Here is a 22,723-nt window from a genome sequence, read left to right as displayed (position 1 = left end):
ACCCAAGGTCGTCTGTCACGGTTAATTAGACGCAATTATTTGACCAGGTTACATGACATCAATATGCTAAATCCCACACTTATGAACAACTTACCAACACTGCGCCTATACTCAAGTATACACTTCAGTTGTCAGGTTAACTTGTGGACACACTTGACATATGTGAATACACAAAAATGACTGAATAACTCAATACTCTTACTTAATTTCTCTGACTCAAGAAAATAATATATTCAGTGAATCAACATTACTCAGAGCATGTCCATGTACCTGTGCACAGGTTTGGAGTCCCTCTTTCGTGTGTACCGGTATGGATATGTGTCACCGTAGTGGGGGTAAGTTCCTCACCTGGCAGTGGTCACACTGAGTGTTGAAGGCTATTCCAGAGACACAGTGTATTAACTGTGTATAATTCCACTACTTTGGGGCAATACGCTATTCTTTGAATCCAAACGGTGATCTATCACAGCTGTTATGCAGAGTAAGGCTCAATACAATTATCCAACACGCAGTCCTAGTTTTGGTTGCTAGGCGGTGCTATCCTCCACACTTTTCTTACATCACTCATTCTAGCACAATTTTAGAGCACCGTCCTTTATAAACATGGAGTTGCTCCTGGCCAGTTATCACACTGCCTGTCCTCAAGTGTGTGTGTGTGTGTGTGTGTATATATATATATATATATATATATATCAAATGCAATACCGTTGAAAGAGAGTTTGTATGGTTTTAGCTTCACTCTCACTGCTGGGTTTACTATGTTCATGTGAATTCTTACAGGTTTCTCCTGCTGGTCTAACTCCAAAAGATCACTGATCTGTAGGGTGTCACAGGCAGACAAGGATTGTACTGGAGTTGGTCTATTCCTTTACTAAGGTTGGGTGCTGGGACATAGCAGAAGAATATTACTGGCTGACAATAAGCTACCCTGTGCCTTAGAGTAAAATGAGGGCTTCCTATACTCCAGAACAATTCAACTGAGGTGTGTGTAAAAGATGCATGAATAGTGTCCCTTATTACTTGTATAGGATTTTCTTTGGAAGCATGCCTAACCCACTCCCAGGGTTGTCACAGACTGCTGAAAACACTGTGCTGGCTCTGTATTCATTTCTTCCCCTCTCAGGACTCTCTTTTGCTGCAACTGCCCCTAGTCTTCCATATATGGGCAGCAGGGTGTCACTGGTAATGGGGAAGCTTTACTCTGGCTGCTCTGCCTGTTTCCTCTCAATGGGGGATTTCCCTCCTGTGTCTGCCCGGGTCTCTGCAATAGCACTGAAGAAATCAGCACATTTCAGTCTGCAGCCTGCTTTTCTTGCTGCTGGGATCACTGCTGCTCTCACTGCACAGAACAGACCAGCAATGGCTGCTCTTCCCAGTCTGCCTCAACGTTCTCCTTCCTGTCTCTGCTGCTGCTCCATCAAATAAGGGAGGAGTGCTGGCTGTTCCCTCATTTACACCTCCCCCTGCTGTAGCCAAGTTTCCAAAGAGGAGGGGGGAGGAAGACTAGGTTGAGGGCTTTGTGCTTGTGTGCCTGTCAGTCCGGGGGCACACCACTCATATTTTAGTGGCACAGGGAGGGCTATGTGAGTTCTTCCAGGCTTTAGGATACTATATCTATTTTTTTAATGTATATACTGTGGGCTGTCATGCACCCTGTAATTTCTGGGGGTACCACACTAGTAAAAGGGTGTGGGGCTTGTGTATTTGAGCCTGTGGCGTGTACTCTATTGGTTTCCCCCTGACCGAAGTGCCAGCGTTTGTTACTATGTATATGTGTATATATATATATATATATATATATATATATACACATATACACATATACACATACATACATACATAGCCATCGCATGTCCCGTACGGGACATGAAGGAAACGTCTACTTGATAATTCAGATCAAGCTGAGCTGGGCAGGAAGTTGATGATCTCAGAGATAATCAACTTCCTGCCCAGCTCAGCGCATGTGCCAGCTCCTGTGCACTCATCATATACATTTCTGTGAAGTACTAAAAAGGGATACTAGGAGACTGTTGGAAAGACATAATACAGGCTATAAATATAGCGTTATTTGGTACGCAGCCCTTAGTATATTTGCAATAATATATGTAAAAGAAATACTACACTATATTATCCCTCTCCCTTATGGGCTTGAGTGAGCTCTTTTTAAGGTGATCCAGCTGATTACATCCTGAGTTCATCCCATCCAGTGTGAACTTTGCAATTTGGAATTCAGATAAGCTTTAAAGTTTTCTCATTTGGTACGAACATTTGATTTGAGCACCAGTTGCCACTTTAATTAACGCATGTCTTTTTAACCTCTTTCCTGAACCACATATATACTGTATATACACGTTATTATGACCACCAGCTAATAGCCAGAGTAACCGCCGTGTGCAGCACAGACAGCTGCTAGATGGGCTGGGAGTGATTCAATAAGTTGCTGGTAGGTTGACACAGGTATCTGGAGCCATGCTGACTGCAGTGCATCCCACAGCTGCTGGAAGGTGCGTGGTGGAGTATCCATAGAGCAAACACAACGATCAAAGTGGCCCCACAGTGCTCAACTGTATTCAAGTCAGGGGAATTAGGGGGCCAGGGAAGTTCTTGGAAGTCTTGGTCGTGCTCGTCCAATCACTGTCGGACATTTCTAGCCGTTTGACAAGTCGTATTGTCTTGCTGGAAGATCCCATCCACCTCAGGGAAGACAATCAGCATGTATGGGTGTACGTGCTCTGCATGGATGGATTCATAAGCAAATCGTTTGAGGGTGCCTTCCAAATGGATGAGTGGTCCCAGAGAGTGCCATGAAAACATTCCCCAGACCATAACACTGACACCACCAGCTTGTGTTCTTCCAGCAATGGTTGCAGGGTATGTGTTCTCCGATGTCTCTCACCTGACACGTCAACGTCCATCTGTTCGATTAAGCAGAAAACGTGACTCATTGGAGAAGGCAACCATACGTTTGCTACGGAGCCCCACACGCAGCAGGGTCCGCTGAATTGTCGTTCTTAGACACACGTCTAAGGTTAATTTTGATGGTGAGCTGCTCCACTGTAGCGTGTCGGCCCTCACGCACCTTCGTAGTCAACGTTCACCTCTCAATTACTGACACGTGGTTATTTACAATGGTGCCATTTGCCCAGTCACTATACACCTTCACCATAGCAGCATGTGCGAAGTTTTATAAACCGCGCTTTTTCAGAAATACTGCCACCCTTGGCCCGAAAGCCAATAATCATCCCTTTTTGCAACTCTAATAAATATCCCCTTTTACCCATGATGGCAACGAGTGATATGTGTGCAGACGGCCTATGGCACACCTTATATACACACCAAGCCAGTGCACCGCACGTGAGGTACTTCATGGACTACACGCTGCTGACGTCAAATGTAGGAGGTGGTCATAATAATGTGATTTGACCGTGTATATATAGATAGACAAACCTTGGGCGGGGGGGTTTCCAGTTGCCTGGAGACCCTCAGCCAACACCACAATAGTAATAGCATATAATACTAAAGCTGCATGTTTTTAAGATCTCCTCAGTGCAACAAATGTAATAGTTAGCACCACCTGTTCATCTTTTAAATGAATGAGCCAGTAATGAATATACTGAATGCGCCAGCTAGGACATATGGAAAACATGCACTGTTAGGAGTGCACTGGTATAGACCATCCATAGGGCCAGTTCTTAATACTGTATATTAATATGCTATCCAGTGCATAAGGAGACCAATGTGTACAATATGTCCAGGTTCTTTTTCTGCTCCTCCAGATTCCCAAACGTGCTCAAATGATCTGGAATGGAGCCCACATCTGACATAAAAACATTAATCTCAGGCAGGATGGCCCTACTTTCGCATATAATGGCATACTGTGATCACTGGTCCTATGTATGTCACAATTATTACTATACTTCATATGACGTACAGCTGGTTAAGTGCTAATTATGCCCTCTTCATAGACTGGCCACACTTGCTCTATAATCAAGCATTTGGAACCCCCCCTCTAGAAATCCTGCTTTTGCCCCTGGATTCCATGTACAGAAACAAAACAGAAGCATAAATGAAAACGCTGATCCTGTCCCCACCTCCTAATTCTTTGAATAGTTGAAAAAAAAAAAATACAAGCAATCTATTGACTAATCTCCAATTTAATGGGGGTATTCCTGAAAGCTTAGAGAGAGATAAAAGTGTGAAAGACTCAGGACCTCATTCAGGTCGTACGGGAAAAGGGGCCGGATATGCAAATGATGCACTCGCAAGTTGCGTCCCTAAGATCGGATCGGTAGCTGGCCGACCAAGGGGAGGTAGCGGCCGGAAGACAAAAAATCTCCACTCCCCCGTTTTCAAGCACCTTCCCCTGTTACCACCCACAAACGCCTCATCCTGTCACTCAAACTACCGACCTGGCTGTGTTCAAGGAGAGACAAATTTCTGATCGTAGCAGCTAGTTTGCGCACGCGCATTGCGAACTTTATGCATGCGCAGTTTAGCGAACATCGGTGGCGTACGACCGTGCGGCCACCACTACAGCGACTCTGAATGAGGTCCTAAGTACCAACCAATCGTCTGCTAACTGTCATTTTTCAAACGGAATCGGTATGTAATGCTGGTGGCTGATTAGCCTCCGTATCATATACCGACACCAGAAGACCGAAGGAGGCAAATTCGGACCGGGGCTGGTAAGGACACTAACCCTCCCGTAGTGCTACCTAACCCTAACCTCCCCCCCCTAGTGCCTCACCCTAACCACCCCCTGTTAGTGCATAACCCTAACACCGCTTTCCCTACCCTAAGTCCCCCCTGGGAGTCCCAAAACCTAACTCCCCCCCAGCGGCTAGAATCGAAGACACCCGGCTTACCTTCATTCGTTATTGCGGGTGTCGGGATTTCGTAGAGGGTCTAATGATAGGCGTCAGGATTTCAGCCCCTATCTTTAGTTCCATGTCGGGCTTCCAGTGTCGGGATATTGGCGGGCGGGATAGCGCCCGCCGGTATCCAGACTGCTTTCTTTTTCAAACACAGCCTGTAACATGGCAGGAGCTGATTGGTTGGTACTTGAACTCTCACAATTTTCTCTCTCCCCAAGGTTTCATGCTTTTCATTAGCTATTTTAAGCAACGTTCCAATCCCCCTCTGTGTAGAAGACGGGACATTTCATGTAGATTCAGAAAACCCTTTCATTATTTTAGGTAAGTCTCTGGTAAATAAAGCGTTTATGCCCCTGCCAAAAAGCAGATATACTGTATTTACAGTAATCATGTAAATATGTTGTCTTTAGGCTTCATGCGCATATGTGCACTGTTTTATTGAAATTCTAGACAACTGAATAGCACCAGCCACACAAACAACTCCTAATAATAGACTTTGCCCACAAGGTGGGGCTGTTGAGTTTTCATACAACATCACTGCGACATCCCAATTCCACAATAATATATGTTGTTTTTCACAGCTCTCATCTTATCAGCATTCATTTCAAACAGATTCCTTTACTAATACAATTATTTAAGCAATGAAAATGCAATACAACACCAAAAAGTATTCATCTTGTCTGCCTAATGGAACTAGTCTATTAATGCAACTACTAATCTATCAATGAGCTGAGAGATGGTTTGGCAGGCATTAACGCTTTCATAGCCAGGGAACAGTCTGCTCTGGATTATTAGTGCACCTAGCAGTGAAAGGCCTGAAGCATATTGATTGCTAAGGAATGGAATTGCAGGTAAGTACTGTAGGAAGATGTAGCATGTGCTTCTTACACTACAGGCTGGATGCCCCTGCACCATGGTGTAGATTTGTGGAGAATATATGTGCATTGTCATTAGCACTGCTAGGTCATGTATCAACCAACGCAATACTATAATGCTACCGGCCTGGCGTTCCTCCGCTATAGAGAAGACACTGGCAAGTGCAGATTGAGATATGTCTTTGATCAGCCATGTAAGTCGGGAGGCATTAATAACTTATGGATGTGATCTAATGGTTGCGTAGAGATCTTGCGGCTCCTGTCATTAATTAGTGTCCAGATTCAGAAAAGCGAACCCGTCACCCATTATTGTAGTAGCAGGATCTATTTTGATGCAGAATGAAACAAACCACTGAAAACTGCACCGCTCTTGATTATCATCCTGCAAATGGTGGACTGTTCCGAGTCGCACATAGCACGACTTTCAGGAATTCTTTTGTGGATCTGCGGCTTCGTCCCTCATGTGTTCCGTGATCCTGTTTTGAGAATATTTTAGTCGTGGAAAGGTCAGTTAATCTATTTAGGGGTCTTTTCAGCAATCGTGTCGCTATTGGCACAAATATTTTCGGCCAACAGCGACATGGTTACTTTAGTTTCTCCAAGCTTTTCCCCGCCATGCAGGAAAAGACTTCTCAGGGACAGCGGTTGCGTTAATGTGCTGTTTGGTTTTCTGAAAAGACTGCCCTGCACTGCGCATGCCCCCTCTCTTCACAGTGTGTGTGTGTGTGTGTGTGTGTGTGTGTGTGTGTATTTGTAAAATACTCACAATGCAAAAATTCCAGTGTATTAACACATATCTGTCAACGTTTCAGGGCCTCCGCCCTTTCGTCAGGACACACTTTACAAACAGCACAAAGTGCACAATTACCCACCATATATAGTGTAACCTGTACTCACTGTCACCAGTGTCCATCCCTGACAATGCTGCTCTCCAGGAATCCGACCTCCACTTCCGGGTTCCGCTTGCCTCCGTTGCTGAGCAACCGCACAGCTTGCGTTCCACCAGCAGGTCTCTCCGTGTCAACGTCCGAGTGCAGCGGCACAGGAATACAAGACACCCAGCAGTCAGTACCAGGGAATACACAAATTACAATATAAACATACCATACAATAAAGTGACTGGTTAATCAAGACTAATACATATATATACGTAAGTATTAAGGTCAAAGGTCCAAGCCAGGACCGAAACGTTGGAATTCTCATTCTGTTTTATGATGTTGGAATAAAGAATACATTTTAAAAATGCTGACAGACTGGTGAGTGTACCCCCATTAGGAACTAATGCTGCACAGTAAGAATGCTTTCAAAAATAGAAGTGGTAATTAGTTTATTTCTATCAATTAACAAAATGCAAAGCGAATGGACAGAAGATAAATCTAAATCAAATCGTTATTTGGTGTGACCACCCTTTTCCAGATTCTACTTCTCATTTATCTAGCACCTTCTAGATGATAGTAGCTAGAATCTGATTGGTTGCTATGGGCAACATCTCCACTTCTATAAACCCGCACTAGTAGTTATACCCCTTAGTAAAATATAACTTGATCCCCACAGGCTGCTAAGTGTACAGTCACTATATCAACAGTGAGTATGTAGATGCCAGAAATCCATCATCGGGACCCCAATATGGTTGAAATGCTACTTAAAACATGTTAACTATGTGGACATTATAACTATAAGCATGCCGCTATAGGAGCATGCTGCACAGGTAATCGTGTCTGTATCCTGGCCCCAGCTTTCTCCTCTCTACATAATCTCCGATGACATGGTGACTGTAGACCAATCGTATATATCCCACATAGACAATTCCTGAAAAGTACCTGCTGGCCTAATAATAATATTAATACGTTTAAAAATGAGAATAAATGTTTTTTTTCTGAATTGTAAATAGTCATTGATCATATTTATATAATTCAGACACATGGCGTCATTCAGTAGTGGATGTAATTGCAAAGCTGCACGCAAGCGTCTTTGCAATTCCATCTTTACAAATATACAAATGTTTTCCCTTTTTCGTGTGATGCCCTGGGGATGGCCCTTGGATGAAATTTTTTTGGGGTGCCTTGCTTCTCGGATGTGAACCCCTTAATGTTAGGGACACCAGTATAGAGGAGCCTTGACGATTGGCCTGGCGCTTATTCATATATTTGCAAATGTATGTAACTAATACCTCTGAATTGCTATTATCATGTAGGATTTAAGTATTGTTTTTACTGCAGTGTGCTGGGAGGCAAATCTCTTTTTTCTGTGTTCAGTGTAAACCCCGCCCTTTACAAGCACCTGTGTTATGCAATTAAGCTGATCTGAGCAACTACCATTTTTTTTGCAAGTTTGGAGAGGCATGAAGGCAGTCAGCATTAGGAGGAGGTGCTGATGCTTATAGTGCCATGTGGAGGTTTTTTGGGGTACCTCCAAGGTAAGTTAGCTCTCAGCTTTTATATGTACTGTTATCATGCAGTACATCAATTGTAATTATATGACCCAGAATGGGTGCTACCATTATGTAGCAATAATTATTTTGGGGTGAGCGTTTGGGAGTGGGGCCCCCGGGGGGGTTCTGGCTGGACCTTTCTCATGGCATCACCACTTAATTCACATAGAATACTTTTACCACTTTTCTATTTGTTTGTATATTATTTATGTCATTTTAATTCTTTCTCATTTCATTAACACTTATTGATTTATACTTACACATCTTTTCTTTATACTTCACTATCACTTTTTTCCCTTTTTCGTGTGATGCCCTGGGGATGGCCCTTGGCTGAAATTTTTTTGGGGTGCCTTGCTTCTCGGACGTGAACTCCTTAATGTTAGGGACGCCAGTATAGAGGAGCCTTAACGATTGGCCTGGCGCTTATTCATATATTTGCAAATGTATGTAACTAATACCTCTGAATCACTATTATCATGTAGGATTTAAGTATTGTTTTTGCTGCAGTGTGCTGGGGGGCAAATCTCTTTTTTTTTCTGTGTTCAGTGTAAACCCTGCCCTTTACAAGCACCTGTGTTATGCAATTAAGCTGATCTGAGCAACTACCATTTTTTTTTGCAAATATACAAATGTAGCAAGAGGTGTCTGACACCCCCTGCTGCATTTGCGATCCCAGCACTGCGGGGTAGCAATTGCGATGGTGGATGACGTCGGCCAGCCTAGCAAGCCTCAGCTTACGCAGGCTAGCCAGATTGCGATGCCAGGAAATTGCCTCCGTGGACGCAGATCCTGGCCTTGCCACTCCCGGAAAATGGGGGCGCTAGGAACTCCAGCCGTCCCCGTCCCTGCACCGCCCCCTAAAGGGGCCTCTGCCTGTCAATCAGGTAGAGGCATAGCAGGGGCTGCGTGTGATCACACAGGATCTGTTCTGCACATCTAAGAACGGATCCTGTGCACGCACAGATTCCTGATAATCAGCATTGAACTAGTGTGCACTGCTGAATCAACCCCAGAGCATACTTGCCAACTCTCCCTGATTGTCAGGGAGACTCCCTGAAATAGTAGCTGTCTCCCTGAAGAGTCCAGCAAACTCCCTGATTGCACCTTACACCCATTATGTAGCTGAAAATGAGAAAAAAAGAGAGAAATATACATTCAAATCATTCAAATGGGATTATTAGTATCTTTTCCCTGCATTGGTTATAAGACACAATGGCCCTCATTCAGAGCCGGACGCTCTGAGCAGAGCGCACGCTCTGAATGAGGGCCGTCCTCCATAATTATTGAGCGTCCTCCTGGACGCTCGTATAGCTGTGGGTCACCACCCACAGCCTATACGAGCGTGCAGGTTGATGGCCGCGATGGTCTTGACCATCGCCACTGCGAGCCGGAGCCTGCGGTTGAGTTTCTCAACCGCAAGGCCCGGAGTGATTTTGGCTCTATCAGAGCCAAAATCACTCCCACTGACATCACTAGTGATGTCAGTGGGCCGGCTTCTGACGGCAGGCGTTCCCTTGGGAACGCCCCCGTCTGGGAGGCACGCCCCCGGCACGCCCACCAAAGGGGGCGTGCTGTCAATCAACATCGACAGCACGCCCCCTTTGATCAGACACAACGAGCGAAGGAAAGTCCTTCGCTCGTCACGTCTGGCGCGTGCGCACGACGGCGCTCCCGCCGTTGTCCGCATGCGCAGTGCACACCATCGACCCACTTGCGAGCGGAGAGCCGCTTGCGAGTGGGTCTGAATCAGGCCCAATGATCCCTATGATTATATGCATTTTCTGAAGAGTATCAATGTGATTTCATCAACAACCGTTTTTTATTTATTAAAAGTTACTAATATAGCACAAGCATATTGCACTTACTATTGGGAACTAATAAAACAAGACTGGGTAATAGCAGACAGATAAAGAGGTAAGAGGGTTCTGCTTTCAAGATTCCATTCTATAGTGTGTTGGATGAAAGTTAAACAACAATAAACCACTCAGTCTTTATGATATTAAACACCGATGCAAAAAAGACAAAACAAATAATTTTGTAAAAGTTGCAGGAGGGCATGCACAATCCATTAAATTAGTGTCATTGACACAGAGGAACTCATTTAATGGGGTTGATGACCTGCAGACCGTTGAACTTTTTGAGCTGCAAGTTCTAGGCTGACGGTGTAATGGAAAATGCCAGTTTTTTTAATGGCTTTATGACATTCTGGATTTCCAGAGTGAGTGCTCTGTGTCTTGAGCTGAGAATGTAATCTCTTAAATCCACATTGATTATGTCTGATGTCTACTCAAGGCCAGATCAGGTGATGACCTTGCTGATAGAAGAGGCGCCACCCAGAAGCTGTGTTTGTGCCTGTGCGTATTTTCTAGTCCGTGCATGTGATCTCAGTACGGGCTGCTACACTCAGGCACTGAATTACAACGAGAGTTAAAATGTAGACAAAACCTTGTACTTTTTTTTTTTTTAAACACTTTTACAGAACATCTACAGTGCGTTCATTAAGTTGTCTGAAAGCTTCCATGTAGCATAGTGCGCTAAGTACTTGATGAGCATTGCACAAAACTGCACAGTATTTTGCAAAGTGTTTTTAACACCTCTTAGAACGGCAGACGGTATCGCTATTGTGTGAAAGTGTGTGGGTGTTTGTAAGTGCCCGTTCGCTCCATATGCAAATTGCACTCCTGGATGTTACCCTGCTATGCCCCAGTGTACCTGGGGAAGCTGGAAAGCTAATTCTGTCCTGTGCCTGGGGACCAATCTTGTTCTCTAGCTGTTACATAGACTGAAATTATCTTGGTATAGTTTTGTTATTATGATATGGCAGTGTTGGCCGTTCTCTGTGGAGGGCAACGCTGATTCTGATGACCTTTTGGTCCCACCTGACGGAACTCTCCTTAGCAGATGCTTGGCGTAATCTTCATCCGGTGTATATAGATTATTCCTTTGTGTGTTTTTATCTTAATATTTTGCCGACACATATTACATTTTCTTCTACATCAACGTCTTCTCTGAGAATGACTTCATTGATCCACTCTGTCAGATGCCAGGTATGAGGAGGTTGTTGAGAGTGGAGCTTGCTACTGCGTAAGATTCCATGTTACTCCTCCAGGGTGGCTTCATTCCCTGTTCCAAGATGGCCGCTGACATAAGTACTGAGCACGTGCGCCATCTTGTGACTGTTTTAGAGTGCCACAGTTGACTTCTTAGCTCTGGCGAGACCTGCAATTACCTGCGACCCAAGAGCCCTACTAGTGATCCTGCACTGCTCACTGCTGATATTAACAATTCCATTGCGTGCGTATAAGCAGAATTGCGATCTTTGCTGAATCAGGCCCATAGTGTCTATATACCCTGATACTGTGTTTACTATTATTGAGGTGGAGAGACGGTTGCAGACCCTACAGCCCAGGATTCACAGAGCTAGTGGGGAAACGGTGAAGCAAAGCGACAGTGCAGTACAACACCAAATATTGTTCTGTTTATGGGATTGTGTTAATTTAGGATAATTTGCGCTGTAAGTATTTAGTATGAAGTCTGATAGATGAAATAAAGAATACTTGTATAGTTCACAACAAATGTTGTTTTATTTTTATAACACATAAGAGTATATAAATTCACATTCACTACAATCTAAAAAAAAATAAAAATGACCGGTTGCATTCATAAAACCATGGTCTATATCTTTACACACAATTATATTACTCCTAAAAAGCTATATAAACCTGGACTGGTTGTAAAGAATAAAATCACTCTTAACAGCCAAATTCCTTTTTGTAGCTTTATAAAGATATTGTCCTCTTTGTATCTGGTCTCTCAATTTTCACCTGTCATTCCACTGAAAATAAAAGATGTAATGTGTGGACAGGGTAAATGGCTGCTTTCAATGAATGACATATAATGATCTTCCGTTATACTATTAAATTCTCCAATTATATGGGGTGCTCGATCCCTGATAAGCGGCACGGAATGAATGTCCGGATGCTTAAAGATGGTGATTCAAAGGGAGCCGTGTTCACATGCCATGTTGCATGGATCTCCCCAAAAATCCACAAATCTATTGCGTCTGACCGTCTGTTAGGCCATATTTTCCTAGTAAAATGGGCACTTTCATGATTTGCATATCTGATCTTTGGATGAAAATGGTCTGCAAATCACTGAAACATATTGGCAATGTATGGGCGCAGATAGGTTGATTTGGATAATTGTTAAATCGGGGGAATTTGCTGCATAAGTGCATTAACCTAGTTTCCTGTCAGAATTCTGCAGCGATCCCAAAAGTTTACTCCTACCTGCATAATAGTGGGGAAGCTCCCTAGGCCTGAGGTTTTTCTGTGTGTTACCTGGTAGAATTGATTAGAAAACTAGAGGGAATTGCTGATTACCCAATTTGAAAAATCGGAATCTCACATGGGTATTAAGCATCCAAAGCCCAACAAAAGGGTGTGATATGTATTACCGCCGGCCTAATCCTAACCTCCCCCCCTGTGCCTAAACCTAACCCCACCTTCTCCACTGCCTAAACCTAAGTCCCCCGGGGAGGTGCCTAACCTTAAGTCCTCCCCTAGCCTAACCCTAACCTCCCGGGGGGGTGCCTAACCCTAAGTCCCCCCGGGAGCCCTAAACCTCCCCCCCCCCCCTCTGCTGTCCGCTGCGGTGCCCGGCATCCGCTCGATCGGGATGCCGGGCACCGGTCTCCAGACGTCGGGGAAATGACAGGCGTCTACAAAGCTTTCCCCACTTATTGTCCCTCTTTTTAGCTAGAATGTGATATTCTGACTCCTCCAATGTTATCCACTTGCAATGATCTTGATTTCAGAAGTCTGCAAAACGAATAGTTATTGCCCTCATTACCCCAGAGATCAAGGTCTTTGCCAAAACCGTGCTCTGCTTTTTCAGGAGCTGCCATTACCAATACATTTTAACCAGGTGGGCTTTGTGTAGCATAGACCTTTGATGGGATCAGCTCTATGTTATTGTTTCTGGTCCCTCGCCTTTATTGCTTTCCTGAGCCATTTACTCCTGCAATGTCAGCTTTATGCTCTGCACCTGATTACCATGTCCCACATGGCTCTGCAGTCAGCACAAAGCACCAGTCACTGGTGGTGCAGTGAATGTTGATTGACCCTTAGAAACAAGTAGGTTTACAAGGTTCAAGGTCATAGTCCTAAATCCTGTGGTGACCATGCAGCCAGAACAAAAAAAATGGAATATTTGGAAAATGAATGCATGTCAGTACGGTCAATAAGCAATTTTATAAAAACGTTGAAATGTTATATTTATTTGAGCTTTTTACAATGACCTTAAAAATAACAAGACTAAGGACCTCATTCAGAGGCGGTCGGAGGATGCAAGCGGTCGCTCAGAAACTGGGCGGCCGCTTGCATCCTGACCGCCCGCCCGCCTCTGTTTCGATCGTTAGGCTGTTGGTTTACACCCACAGCTCTAACGACCGCTTGGGTGATGGTCGCGATGGTCAGAGACCATCGCGACCATCGGGGCTTACGACGAGACCCTAGGGTAGGGTCTCACTTGTCGTAAGCCCCGGAGAGCTTCTGGCTCTGTCAGAGCCGGAAGCTCTCCACTGACATCACTTGTGATGTCAGTGGGGCCTCCCCCAAACGGTAGGCGTTCCCATGGGAACGCCTCCGTTTGGGCTGCCACCCCCCCGGCCCGCCTTCCAAACGGGGCGAGCTGTCAATCAACATCGACAGCTCGCCCCCTTTGGAAAGAGACCCACTACGACCGGCGCTGTCGGTCGTAGCGGGTCTCACGCATGCGCACTGGCCAAACATCGAGGCGGCCGTGCGGTCGTAGACCATACAGCCGCCTCTGAATAAGGTCCTAAGTGAAGTTAACGGCAAGCGAAATACATAAATTGAATGATCAATCTATAACAGGCCTTTTTCTAATCCGATTTATTGTTCCCTCCATATGTGTCTCGCTTCACTCTCCTCCATGTGTCTGTCACTGCTCCATAATCGCCACCTTAAAAACGTACTGTTAGTTATGGCAGTATAATCTGCAGCTGCTGCCAGTGTCAGCCTGGGGCATAAGGGGCACATAGGTGGAATGCAGTGATGGGGGTGTGGCCAGCCACCACAGTTGCTTAGCTAAATATTAAGGCAAATCTCTGTGTAGTTTCTATAGAAGTAAACCAAGAACTGGTCCTGCTTCACAAGGTCACCCCTAATAGAGTAACAATGTACAGTTCAGTGCACAGTCTGGGGCATCCCATCTAGAGGAGGGGGTGGGGCCCTCAAGCATTGAGGCCCACCGGAGATTTCCCCTGTACCCCTGTGGGCCAATCCGACCCTGGCTGCTGCATGCTCCTCCTATGCTACCGAGCTGCTCATACAGAAAGGAAGTGAGCACACAGACGCTTCCACTCTGAGCGCTGTGGGCTTACTGTGGGTCTGTCTGACATCTCCTCAGTTCGCTCAGACAGTGATCCAAGGGGGTAAATTTACTAACAATCAAGATAGGTCGAGATGACCATCTCGGGTGATTTATTGATTTTTGTTCCCCTGCTTGCAAATTTACTAAAGGCAAAGTCGGGTGAGTTAGGGCTCTATTTATTAAAATTATTTTTACTAAAATAAAGTGAAAAAGGGTGTTTTCACACCCTATTCACATTATTTTAGTATCACCTATAGTTATTACAGGGCAATTGGAGTAGAATTCGTTAAATTCTACTCCAACCCCTAAGTATCACTTATTTTTAGTAAGCAGATCGCATTTCCCATAATTGTAATGGGAAATGTGATCTGGCCAAAGTTACTAAAAATAAATTGTGAAAAAATACCGGGGAAAGCCCTGTGATAATAACGTCACCTGGAGGTGGCATTATCCAGGGTCTGACTGGGAGAGCAGAACCCGGTGCCGGCCCCAGTGATCAGCTGTGTAGTCTAGACAGCCTACATGCTGATCACTGTAAAAAAATCCCTGTGATATTGCCTGAATTCGCAATGCGAATTCTCTCGGTAATATCACACTACAATCTGCATTACCAATGTGGATTGTAGTAAATAGAGCCCTTAGAGAGAGATTTCTGTCATCTCACTCGTAAAACTCGGGTGAGATAGCAATCTCGAATCTTATCACCATCGGGTCAAATCGGAAGTACTTTTCACCTAAAACATACATCTCTCAAATTTACCAAAAATCGGGATGACAAGCTCGGGAGAGATAGGAGCAAAGTCTCTGTCAAAATCACTTTTCAAACGCTCGACCCCCTGAGCTGCAAGATGGTCAGAAACATACACAAATCATTGTGAGTTGTGTATGTTTATTTCTGTAAATGGATAAAATAGGGTTAATTTACTAAAAAAAAATGACGTGAGTTACCTCTACCCCCAAAACACTAACCAGCCCCGGACATGCCAGCTAGTGCTGGTTCTTAACATTACTGGGAAAAAACTGTGTAGGTATCCACTGTAATTTAAGAACCAGCACAAGGCAGCAGGGACAGACCTGGTTTTAAATGTACGGAGAAAAAAAAATTACGTGAGGTCCCCTGTATATTTAAAACCAGTCCTGGACCCTGTCTAACGGGGGACTGATGCCACAGCCAGGGGTCACAAGCCACATCAACTTCCCCCATCCCCTCCCCCTAGCTTCGACTATTCAAAACAATGACCATTGGTATTCATGCTGATGCTGCGTGGGGTGTCGGGAGCACTTCCTAAATCATAATAACAGGGACGTAAACTGTCCTGGATAGATCAGGTAATTTTCCACGACTGGTGGCACATATTTGATCGCTAGTGGGACACTTGCCAAACAGTCACTACCTTTAGAAGTATGCCCTGTCTGTTTGACCTCTCTTTGGGTCCTCTGGCAGACCAGGTCTATCTCCACCCTATAAGATAGAAATATATTTACATGGCTATTCTACAGAAAGCCGGACCAGTCACCAAAACACCTATATAAAATTCACCTTGTTAAACAGTGAAATAAAAATATTATTCCTAGCAAAACTGGCACACACTTATATAAACAGGACATTTAGTCAGGTCATTGATCTAGAACAATACCTCTTACACGTGAAACGGTTAAGGAGATATCCCAATGAGTTCACATCAAATCTATGAGTTTTATTAGGATAGTATATCAGGGATTTTATGTACGTAGGTGGATGCCATTTTACGATGTCTGTTTATTTATTATTCTGTATTTATTGCAGTTTCAGAAAGTGTAAATGTCTAATACCGTTAATCATGTCATACAGTATACAGCCTGATCAAAGCAAGGCTTATCAGTTTACTATAGTGCTCTTCTTGTATTTTGTTACTGGTGGTGAGATGTATGTTAGTTCTAGTACTACTAATACATTCAATTATTATACATATTTTATATACAGTATTGCATAGCACTGTGTATGCTGTATCTTTGTGCTGGTGATATTATACAGTAATAGCTTATTATTGTGTGTGATATATTTGTAGACTGTGATATTACAGTGTACTGTGTGCATGCAGTATACATGTTATATTGCATTATTAGATATTTTATTGGAGTGTTGCATGTTTATGCGGTTATATTATAGTGCATTTGATATATTCTGTGTTTTGTGTCTGTGTATGCTGGTGTATTACATTGGAATTAGTTGAGTAATATATGCCCATCTGTATATTTTTAGGCTGGAGATACAGAATTACTTTGTATTATAGATATCTCTGTGTATCTTCAACTACCCCCTCTGCCGCCTCTTCCCTCCTCACTCTCTGCCCTTGACTTGACCACCCACTTCACATCTAAAAGTAAATCCAGCCATCAGGACATCACATCTCACCAAGACCCTCATCATCCCATCCTCTTCTTTTCCAGCCTGCCTCTCCCAATCTTCCCCATCTATTTAACCAACTCTGACTTCCTTCTTCCCAGTATCTGGAGATGAAGTCATGGCCCTAATTTAAGCCTCGCCCCTTCTACCTCCCCCTTGACCCTATTCTTTCACTCCCTCTCCCTCTCTCTCGTTGTCTGTTACCATGTAACCCATCTCTTCAATCTTTCCCCTCATCAGACACTGACCCCTGCTCATTCTCCTTGACCTCTCTGCTGCTTTTGACGCCATGGGTCACCCTCTCCTACTACAAATCCTTCACTCCCTCTGTCAGTGTGATACTACCCTCTCCTGCTATCCTCCTTCCTCTCAGACCTTTCTTTCTCTATCTCCTCTCATAATTCCACTTCTCCCATGCTTCCACTACCAATAGGTGTCTCCATGGTTCTGTTCCCTGACTTCTATTATTCTCCCTATATAAATTCTCTTTAGGCGTGCTCAACAGCTCTTGGCCTCCAATATGATCTCTAGGCTGATGACACTCAGTTCTACCTCCACTTATCTGGCCTCCCTGTCTCCCACATCTCTCTACTCCAATATGTCCTCAATGCTGCTGGCCAGCTCATCTTTCTCTCCTAATTAAGGAGGCCAATACCGTGATCGGTGGGATTCTGGGAGTTTGGCCTAAAATTGCCGGGATTTGAATTCTGGGATTGAGTTTTCAATCCTGGGATTAGTGAGTGCAGGTATTTTTTGCACTTATTTTTCATGCCAGGCAGCACTGAGCATCTGCGGCACTCGCTCAGATGCTACCCCAGCCCCCAGCTGTGCACAGCGTGATGTCAGTGGTCACACTGCGCAGCCCCATGCCGGCCCGCCACTTCATCCGCTCTCGTCCGTCCACACCGATTACAAACTCAATCCCAGGAATCCCTACTCCATACTCACTACGTCTGCCTCCCCTTTCCTACAAGCCCTACACTTGCTCCCCTTCAGAACCCAATTCAAATTTGCCTGGGTTGAAGACTGGACACTGAAGTACACCTGCAGCCTTTATTTGTTTACATTGTCCTCTCCTATTACCCCATTCCATTGACCCTGAAAAGGACCCCACTGTTTGCTAACATGCACGTAAACAGTGGCGTAACTACCGTGGGTGTGGCTGCTATGATGCCCGAGCTACCTCTGTGGCCCGACGCTCCCCCTGCTACGTTACAGTGTCCCAGCTGCTGACTATGTAATGTAGCGTGTCGCATACACATACAGCCACAGTGACACACAGAACATAGGCATGCCGCATATAATTTTAATCAGCAGAAGCTTGCGCTGTCTATTCACATCGCTGTGCGAATAAGACGCATTTGAAGTGTAAAAAGTGACACAAAAAGATGCATGGCGTTATCGAATCACACGGCGCTCGCACGTTATGTGTAAAGCGACCTGTAGCGCATGGAGGATAGATGTATGTGGACATATCTATATGTAAGCTATATGTTTATACTGCTGATAATGCAGTGTATTGTATATTTTTATGCTGGTGATGTTACAGTGTATGTTTGTTCTAGTGACGTTATAGTTTATTATTACCCATGTGCTGTCCATTACAGTGCTGGACAACCTGATTGTTTTTTCGACCCTCATGTGGCTGACCGCTCGTCCTAATGGCTATTTTATATTTAACTTTTTTTGTTTATCCAAAGGTACAGTTGAATAATACATAGTAAATTTTATTAATAAGCCACCTTTTTTTTTTTTTTTTTTACTCCACTGCATTGAGACAGAACACTGATAATGGTGGGCTATCTGGACTGAGGCTCGCAAGCACCACCAAGGCTTTGGGGGAGAAAAGAAACATTTTCACCATGAAAAAAAATCAAAACACAAATGAAGTAATATCCTAACGTCATAACCTTTGCTCCTTTCTTGGTCCATCGTAGCACAACAGGAAGTTTAAAAAAAGAATCAAAACTAGAGGTCCTGTTTGTGACTTGCTCCCAGAACCAGCGCAACCCAATGAGTTAAGGAAATAAAAAAAGGTTTGTCCAGCTAGTTATTAGCGTTTCAGCCAATCAGGAGCTCGGAACGCCCCAAAAGACCCATGGAACAAACCAGATTTCAAATGTCAAACCCAGGCTGCCATTACTGTGTTGAAGCTATTGGTCTAACAAAAGCCAGCTTCCGTTCTGCAGTACTATGCCCAGCAATATCTGTGGTGGTTATTAATCATGCAAAAAAAAAAATGGTAGTTGCTCAGATCAGCTTAATTGCATAACACAGGTGCTTGTAAAGGGCGGGGTTTACACTGAACACAGAAAAAAAATAGATTTGCCCCCCAGCACACTGCAGCAAAAACAATACTTAAATCCTACATGATAATAGCGATTCAGAGGTATTAGTTACATACATTTGCAAATATATGAATAAGCGCCAGGCCAATCGTCAAGGCTCTTCTATACTGGCGTCCCTAGCATTAAGGGGTTCACGTCCGAGAAGCAAGGCACCCCAAAAAAAATTCCAACCAAGGGCCATCCCCAGGGCATCACATGAAAAAAGGGAAAAAGGTGATGGTGAAGTATAAAGAAAAGATGTGTAAGTATAAATCAATAAGTGTTAATGAAATGAGAAAGAACTAAAATGACACAAATAATATACAAACAAATAGAGAAATGATAAAGGTATTCTATGTGAATTAAGTGGTGATGTCATGAGAAAGGCCCAGTCAGAACCCCCCTGGGGGCCCCACTCCCAAACGCTCACCCCAAAATAATTATTGCTACATAATGGTAGGACCCACTCTGGGTCATATAATTACAATTGGTGTACTGCATGATAACAGTACATATAAAATACATGCTAGGGACGCCAGTATAGAGGAGCCTTGACGATTGGCCTGGTGCTTATTCATATATTTGCAAATGTATGTAACTAATACCTCTGAATCGCTATTATCATGTAGGATTTAAGTATTGTTTTTGCTGCAGTGTGCTGGGGGACAAATCTCTTTTTTTTTCTGTGTTCAGTGTAAACCCCGCCCTTTACAAGCACCTGTGTTATGCAATTAAGCTGATCTGAGCAACTACCATTTTTTTTGCAAGTTTGGAGAGGCATGAAGGCAGTCAGCATTAGGAGGAGGTGCTGATGCTTATAGTGCCATGTGGAGGTTTTTTGGGGTCCCTCCAAGGTAAGTTAGCTCTCAGCTTTTATATGTACTGTTATCATGCAGTACACCAATTGTAATTATATGACCCAGAGTGGGTGCTACCATTATGTAGCTATAATTATTTTTGGGAGTGGGGCCCCCGGGGGGTTCTGACTGGGCCTTTCTCATGGCATCACCACTTAATTCACATAGAATACCTTTATCATTTCTCTATTTGTTTGTATATTATTTGTGTAATTTTAATTCTTTCTCATTTCATTAACACTTATTGATTTATACTTACACATCTTTTCTTTATACTTCACTATCACCTTTTTCCCTTTTTCGTGTGATGCCCTGGGGGTGGCCCTTGGTTGGAATTTTTTTGGGGTGCCTTGCTTCTCGGACGTGAACCCCTTAATGCTAGGGACGCCAGTATAGAGGAGCCTTGACGATTGGCCTGGCGCTTATTCGTATATTTGCAAATGTATGTAACTAATACCTCTGAATCGCTATTATCATGTAGGATTTAAGTATTGTTTTTGCTGCAGTGTGCTGGGGGGCAAATCTCTTTTTTTTCCTGTGGTTATTAATCAGCCAGAATTATTAGTAATGGCCAGTGATGATATTAGCAGTTGTTATAGTGCCCAGTAATATAACAGCTGTGCTCAGAAATAAGCCACCATTATTTATTTGTGATGCCTAGTTATATATCTGTATTAGCAATAGTGCCCTCTAATACTATATATATCCGCAGTGGAACATAGAAGCCACTAGAACTAATAATTCCCAAAACCTAGGCATCATCATTCACCCCAGTATTGTGGCTGCCGCCATCTTGCCTGTGCTTGTGCGGAAGTCTGTGACATAATCTTAGGGCTGTGCCACAGCCTATGTTGTTGTTGTTGGTCACTGATAGTTTACAAGTACAAGCTGCCGATGCCTGTCTGGCTACTAGCGTCACCTCTTCCTCCTCAACCACCCATCCACCTATCGGAAGTACAGGGAGTGGAGGTGGATGGAGGAAAACAAAAAATATAATAAACATGTAATATAAAAAATTCCCTCTACTGCTGCTGCCCTAGTAGTGGCGTAGAGGAGCTGCAGTCAGCCGCTTGGGTACTAGTGGTACCCTATATATGATTTCTGTGTATACTGATGAATTATTATGTTACTAGATATGTGCTAGTGTTTGTTTATGCTTTTAATACTATACTGTATTATTAGATATGTATTATAGATGCTATATGTTAATGCCACTGATTTCACCCAGTCCTATTAGAATTGTAGTGTGCATTATATATATTTTTTTTTTACGCAATGTACAGTGTAAATCTTGTGTATTATCCTATTATTTGTGTTAAAAGAAGTTGGGTCTATTTGCAGGAGGGTAAAGAATATCTGTTGAAGAGCCTGGCACTGTGGCTGCCCAGTATGCAGAAAAGCAAGGAGCAGATGCCTGAACAGGAGCCAAGTGATCTGGAGTTGGTGGAGGTAAGTTTGTGATCTGCAGTATTATGTCTTTTATGTCTTTTATGTACGAGGTGCAATATAAGATTTCTAGCTGCTGTTTGCCCAGTGTGTATATATCATTGGATTTATTACAGTAATCCTAGCTAGGTATTTGGGTAACACTGGCGTAATGGTTATCCCACTGATAGGGCCGTAGTCATGAGTTCAATTTATGACTACGGCCCTATCTGTGTGGGGTTTGAATGGTTCTCCCCATGTTTGGGACGGTTTCCTCTGAGCGCCCTGGTTTCCTCCCACACTCCTAAAGCATACCGGTAGGTTGACTGGCTTTTGACGTGTGTGTGTGTGTTTGTACATGTCACGGTCGGACTGGCAAATGGCAGAAGGGCCGATGGCCAGATACGCTGGTCTGGCCGTGTGAATGCCTGGCCGAGCAGCTTCACCTCCCCTCGCTCTGCTCTCCTGGCATGCTTGGATAGGGGCTTACAACAAGGCCACGTCCACTTTCCCGTGCGCACGCAACAGATATGCCAGGGCTGAAGTGTAGCCCCAGTCTGTCTCTGGTACATGTAGTGTAGGGAATGTAGATTGTAAGCTCCACAAGGGCAGGAACTGATGTGAATGATTAAATATTCTCTGTAAAGCTCTGCAGAATGTGTGTGCGCTATATAAAACATTTTTTATAATAAATTAAGTAGCTTTTTTTAGATTGATTATTGTGTTCCAGATTTTGTTACCCCTGATTTACATGTTAACAATATTAGAAGTTTATTGGCAAAAACAACCTGCTCCTCGCCCTCTTATAATGTGCATGCCACAGACAGACTCCTCGGGTTTCAATCAATTGGCAGCATTGCGATGCCTGAGAGGCAGGGCGTGCTAGGGCAGAAAGCCATGTGACTATTCTAGCAGGAAAGATTGGCCAGTCGTATGAGCTTTTTTGACAATTTCAATTTTGTAAAGAGTAAAATCAGAAATAAATATTACATTTCTTAGCAACCAGGCAATTCTAGCAATACTCCAGTTTATCACATACTCGGCCTTTTAGAGGCTTCACTATATTGATTTGCAAAATGCCCTCCTGCAACTCTTACTACTCTACGTGTATTGCTTTATTTTACCTTAGGTATTCCTAATTTCTAGGCAGAG

The 22,723-nt window shown here is 43.8% G+C and overlaps 1 protein-coding gene across 1 annotated transcript in view; it reads left to right on the top strand.

The window, feature by feature from the left end:
- The window catches only part of LOC148517493 (uncharacterized), a 715,840-nt gene that overhangs the window by 38,389 nt on the left and 654,728 nt on the right, over positions 1 to 22,723 (top strand). Inside the window, exon 7 of the mRNA XM_088478666.1 lies at positions 21,488 to 21,595. Coding sequence (XP_088334792.1) covers positions 21,488 to 21,595 — 108 coding nt within the window. The remainder of the gene's footprint in view (positions 1 to 21,487; positions 21,596 to 22,723) is intronic.

Source organism: Taudactylus pleione, unplaced genomic scaffold (genome assembly GCF_031769625.1).
Source record: "Taudactylus pleione unplaced genomic scaffold, aTauple2 ptg000216l, whole genome shotgun sequence".
In the NCBI taxonomy this organism is placed as follows: Eukaryota; Metazoa; Chordata; class Amphibia; order Anura; family Myobatrachidae; genus Taudactylus; species Taudactylus pleione.
This window is presented reverse-complemented; position numbering and strand designations above follow the sequence as displayed.